The 6,114-nt window shown below is 41.4% G+C and overlaps 1 protein-coding gene across 1 annotated transcript; it reads right to left on the reverse strand.

Annotated features, from left to right (window-relative positions):
• Nucleotides 1-453: 453 nt before the first annotated feature.
• On the reverse strand, nucleotides 454-4,484 carry cps1 (carbamoyl-phosphate synthase 1, mitochondrial). The gene is given in 4 exon segments (XM_061286357.1): nucleotides 454-1,611; nucleotides 1,691-1,787; nucleotides 1,789-1,925; nucleotides 4,469-4,484. Coding segments are annotated over 4 exon segments (378 nt in total). The 3' UTR covers nucleotides 454-1,483.
• Nucleotides 4,485-6,114: the final 1,630 nt, after the last annotated feature.

Genomic DNA, 6,114 nt, shown 5'->3' on the forward strand with positions numbered 1-6,114 from the left:
TATCCGACTGCCAAACCGCTATCAACCAAGATTTGTAGACTGTGGCCAATTTTAATTATTTTGGAGACTGATGACACAGTGAAAAGATGAGACGGCTAAAAACGGTTCATCTCAGCTGTGCCATGGGTTTAGTTTATCAACCGAGGAAGGGTGTGTGTCACAAGAAAAAAAAAATGTTCCTGCTCCTTTTGTTCACAGTTTGCGGCTCCCTTTTTCGTCTGTATGCAGCATGATGCCGTTTCCATGGCAATACCAGGTGGAACCCTGGAAATTCTCTTCATTATTCATGTACTTGCTCCCCTGACCAAGGTTTATCTTCAAGCTCCAATGCCGACACCACCGAGACCCCCACCAACACACACATATGCACACGCCTACCCACACACACATTTAAAAACAAAGCCACAGGGTTATGTAGCTGTGAGAGTGGGATTTATGATAATGCGAGCTCCCTGAACACACAAATCTTTAATCACACTCCACTTCAATCACAGCATTCACTGGATGCCAAAAAAAAAAAACCTGACACCAGTAAAGGAAAACATATAAGTACCGGTAATAATCTTCATTTGCCTTATTCCCTGTAAACTGGCTTCAACACAACAAATTACACAAGAGGATGAAGACATAAACTTGGCATGATGATGTTTCATGAAAGTAAATTTGAATTTATATGAATCACACATATGCTTCAGGCAGGCATCGTCCTATAACTTGCCTATATTGTCAAAATATTTCTCTTTAATGATAATGATACTGTGGACCAAGGGGGCCTCTGATGGGCGTCCATCTGCCAGCAGCCCACTATAATGTGTCCATCTCAATCGCTTCCACCCCAAAGGCGATGCAGACTACAAGAAGCTGACACATGGAAGGCTGCCCGTACAACAACCAGACATCCATTATTAAACAGTAAGAGTGAGAGAAGGAAATCCATGTTGGAATAAGTTCACAGTGGACTCTGAGAAGCATTCTTCATGTCGATGCTGGAAGGCAGAACATCTATTATAACCCCAACAAAAATAGAAAACCCAAACGTGTAGTATGATTCTAAATATTTGGTCAATTTTCAAGCCTTAAAACACTTTACAGGTAATTTGTGTTAGCTTTTTGTAATTCACAAGGTGCTGCTCCATCTTTTGGAGTTGCTGCAGGAAGCACGTCAATGTCAATGGCTGTCAACTGATGGATCAGATCTACACTCATACCGCTACGAAGGGCTTTAAGGGGAGAAAGATGAAACAGAAGCAGCGAGACATTTATAATTCATCATAATCAACTTCATCATTCATTCTCCTTCTTGCAAGGGCAGAAATCCAACACATTTCCTTCAATAGAATCTTAAAATTCATTACTTGTTCAAGTAATGCTCCAAATAATACATGGTGGACTGGAGAATTGAAAAAAGTCATGATGTGCATCTTAATGCGACTTAATCATGTTTTATCCAATTTGACGCCATGGTTGAATTATTGAGGCTAAATCAAAGCTCATGTTGCAAATTGTGAGGTGTTTGTCCAAGCTTTTTTTCCAGAGGCAGTCGTGGCACAAATACATCCACTGATGGATGGCACATCCTCAGGGTGTTCTGCATGCCAACGTTGCCGTCGCCTGAATCCATTTGATTGATATCCGTATAGTATTTATAAATCACAACCGAAAGTTTATGATGTGTCATAAAGCCAAATACAGCAAGTGAATGAGTGACTGATATCCATCACCTCTTCAACACTCTTCATCGCACTGCCCGGTTCACTTGACATGCCTTGAAAGCGGTCCAGGTCCCAGCACGGGGGGGATCTTGGTGACGATGTTGTCTAAACCGGGCTCAGAGCAGGCTGTGGTCTTTTTGGATATATAATTCTTCACCTCAGGTAAGGGGATCTCAAACGCTAACTTGGCAGCCAGAAATGCCAAAGGGGTATCTGTGACACATTGGACATCATGCAAGAGCAAAATAATCAATGTGGTCAATAATACATTTGTTTACGACCAGAGGGGTTTAATCCTTAAAGAGGAAATCAAATCCACATTTTTTTTTTTGCAGTTTGTTTTGTATGGCCCAACTAGTCAAAACAGTGTTTTGGATAATGTTATGTTTGTTGAATATGAATTAAACAGTCTGCGTCTAGCATAGTTGAAGTTGTAATATCACCATTCACCACTAGATGTCAGACATGGCTTCGTTGTGCTTGCACCGGGTCTTATACTGCCACGTTTCACAACATTGTTGTCGCAACAAAATTAAGATTGCGGGCCTCATTATTACACGTTGTATAACAAATGTGAGAAGCGTCAAACGTAGCGATGTGTATTGGGAACACGGTAAATCTTTAAATACCTCAGTGGGGCTGCAATGAGCCTCTGGGTGGAAGTGAGCTGTGAAAACCGGTTTAGAGTTGTGCCTGGTGCTCTGGAAAACATCCAAATTTGATGTGAGTGCACAAAATCAAGTCAACAGTATTATACTCAGCACCCCGTGGAGATATCGCCACTTTCACTACATATTTAATGAGCCGAGACGAGTGCTATGCTTATTCATGGAATGGACAAAAAAATCATACGGCATGTTTTCCTGAAACTCATTTACAATGAGTGAAACTAACCTCATTTGTGCCGGCGTTGACATTGATGAAAAGCCATCTATGCGGTAGCCATGATTCTGTGCAGTAATGAAGGCCTGGACTGTCATCGCATTCAGTTTTAAGATCTGTGAGGAGCTATCAGATTTTCGGGGTTGTGATTGGATGCCCATCAAATTCGAGCTTTCCAAGAATGGCGAACTGAGGAGAAAAGACAATGTCCTTAAAGGGGACATATTTTGGAATATTTGAGTTTTCTCTCTGGAATCTCTAATTATCCCCAGTTTTGACATTATATTAATTCACTCGTTTTTTCCAGTTTAGCCTCAGGTTGTGTTTTGGTCACTGGTCCTTTGCTGACATCCAGTGGTAATATTTATTGTTTACTCTGAGCAGTTTTGAAGGTATACATTACCTTTAATAGAATCATCATGTTATCATTTTTATGCTTTTATCATAATTATCTATTTGAAACTCTATATTTGCACTCAAAAGTAAGCACTGCAATTTCTGCAAATGAATATGTCACATGAAATTGCTCAACAATTCAGTAGAGGGGAAGATGAGAAGCCAGCGTAATATAGGATGGCGCAAACTGTGATTATATGTTCTGAATTCCTTCACTGATTGGCTGCCTCGTGCTCGAATGAGCTCAAGTGTCTCTCCTCTGTGAATGGACCCCACATTGTCCGCTGTTTCAAGAGTGACTTTCAGATGGGGGATCGAGCTTAAGAGAGGCTCAAAAATAGACCAACAGGGTCCCTCGTCTCTCTCTGATGGATTTCCAGGCCCAGTCATGGACAAAAAAATGAAAGAAAAAAATATTTTGTTTCAAGGATCTTTTCAATACAAAATCTGATTTTTTTTTTAATTCTTAGTGTCACTTTTGATTTATGATCAATTACTCAAAAGTAGTTACAGTTGCACATACAGGAGCGCTGCGAAGAATTTGGAGCCCTGCAAAAAAATAAATAGTTCGGACTTCAGCCCGGCTAATTAAAAATATCATCGCGGCCCTTAAAATCTTCATCACTTTTCTTGGCACCCCCAGTTGTAACGTTCTGAGATCTTAATTGGCACTCGTTTATAGAATGAGATGTCACAAAAAACGTCACCAGCCCTCTTTTAGACGCGGCATCATATCATGAGAACGACCGTCCCTTCCTCTATCATGCTGTCCCCAATAAAAAGGCCAATGAGAAGCTTTGTTTAGCCCGACCCCTGGCTAATTCCTGTCTGGCCTGTAGAGGGATATTGAGAGAGCGAGGTGACTAAAGAGAGCATGTGGCAACAGCGTGTGCATCAGGCCCCTTAAGGAGTCATGCCCCCCGCTCTTAGAAATCCCAAGAAACTTCACACCTCTCGCTAAGGCCTATAAATAGGGCCCATCTGTCCCCCAGGCTCAGTTACAGCCTCGTTCCTGTGTGGAATGGTTTGAGGGTGGTAAAGGAAGCATGCAGTGTTTGGAAAAGCAACTATGAGTGATGAAGTGGGGGAATAACTTTGATCCAAAACTTTTTTTTTTTATTCCAGTCTGCATACATGTCGACATATAATTAACGTGAACTTTTACCCGAACAACTTAATTGATGTGTGGGCTATGAGGGTGTGCACACTAATGCAAACACATTACTTCTGTTGTTCCTTTTTACTGCTCAACTTATAATGCAGTAATGGGGAAAAAACATTTTGAAATTATTTAACCTTGTCGCATTTTTTGGGACCACCAAAGTTTAGCATTCAAACACGGGTGTGTAGACTTTTTCTATCCACTTTTCGAAGCATATTTAGTTGCAAAGGCAGTGTGATTTCCTTGCTGTACTGCAACTTGTCAACACCTAACCTCCCTTCACACGGCAAAGCATCTGCCATCTTTGAAGTCTTACGCCACATCGCACTCATGCTCGGATTTTCCAGCGGCTCAAGTTCTTCACATTTCATTAAGCACTAGGACGTCACGGTTGGCAAAGAAGCGTGTCTCCTAATCTCTGTCCTTTTCTGTTTGCCCTTCACAGTATAGACCCAGCCCATGATTTCATGCTTGCTGAGTTTTAGTGTTACTACGGACAGAGTTCACATCAGAATGCGACTGAGAGATATTGGGGGGGGGATTAAGGGATCACTGACTACATAGTCTGTCAAATGTCTTGTTGGCCATTCAGGATAAAAGAGTGAGGTTGTAAACTTGGATTCCACTTAGTTTACAAAGAAATTATAAATCTATGTGTATGTGATAGTGAATTTCTGTCTGTCATCCAGGATAAAAAAAAAAGCAGTTACGTGTGACCCTCATAATGGCAAGTGGTCACAAAAAGCGAAGATAGACGGATATAATTTTTTTCAGCATCAAGTTTGGCAGCTAACAGTTTATAATAGCTATGAATGTGTCAATGAACAGATTAGAATGTGATAATTTTATAGCGATAATATCAGACAGATATCTTTTTTTTGATAGAGATATACCAGCGGTTTGAATCCTTGAAATAAAAGTTAAGATGGTATGTGTCACAACATTTACAGAACGCCCACACTCGACTATCTGACGTCTCATATGGCCTCCCCCAAGGAGCTGCACCCTGTTTACAAATAAGTAAAGCGTTACATGTTTAGTCGGAGGTGAAAATCACACACTCTTGGCTAATGGTTCTTCAGAATGACTCGGTAACATTAAACCAAAACAAATTTAGAAACTTGGTTATAGCAGGAGATTATTCCACACAGGAGATTGGAAATGAGAAGAATAATATACATTAAATGGAAAATTCAAGTCATGTTTTTGATAGGCCCATGTTGATTAAGCCCATTTAAGTGGACTACTGATTCCATTGGGATTCCATAGTGGAGCTTAGAATGGGCTGAAGCACAGGTGCAAGGACTGGGGGGGCCCACGGTTTCTATTGGGGGAGGGGGTGAAGGGACGTTGAATCTGAGAAGGTGTAGCTTGGTGCCAACGGGTGAGACTAGTTGACAGCTGAGGGACTGAGGCTTTCTGTGGCTTGCCCCAGTTGAGATGGGGTCAGAAAAAGCAAGCGTATTTGTGTGTGGTGGGGGTGGGGGGGCATGGGGGGGGGGGGGCAAGGGGGGACAGGTTTGCACCGTTGGCACTGAGACAGATATAGAGAAGAATTAAGGAAGGCAGAATTTACACTGTTAGCCTTGTCGGGGTAACTGGCATTGGCAGCTGAAAGCACCCTCGTGGATTGTACGTCACTTCCTCCCTAGAGGAGGTGGCCAGGAATTGAACGCAGGTGTGCCCTTACACACATTCTCAATGACCAGAAATATTCATTTTGGAGCAGATAGACTCAAGCGTCAGTATTTCGTCATCAAATTTGCTAGTTTTACCACACTCCTGCATCATTATTTTACATAATTATATACAGTATGCATTGTGTTTCGGTACCGATTTTGATACCGACCAATTGGATTAGCTGCACATTTTTTAATTGAATTAAAATTATTTATTTGCAAATTTTAGTAACTCACAGTAGGTTGCAATAACTAAAAAAACAAGACTAATTTAGGTCAATGC

Source organism: Syngnathus typhle, linkage group LG9 (genome assembly GCF_033458585.1).
Source record: "Syngnathus typhle isolate RoL2023-S1 ecotype Sweden linkage group LG9, RoL_Styp_1.0, whole genome shotgun sequence".
NCBI lineage: Eukaryota > Metazoa > Chordata > Actinopteri > Syngnathiformes > Syngnathidae > Syngnathus > Syngnathus typhle.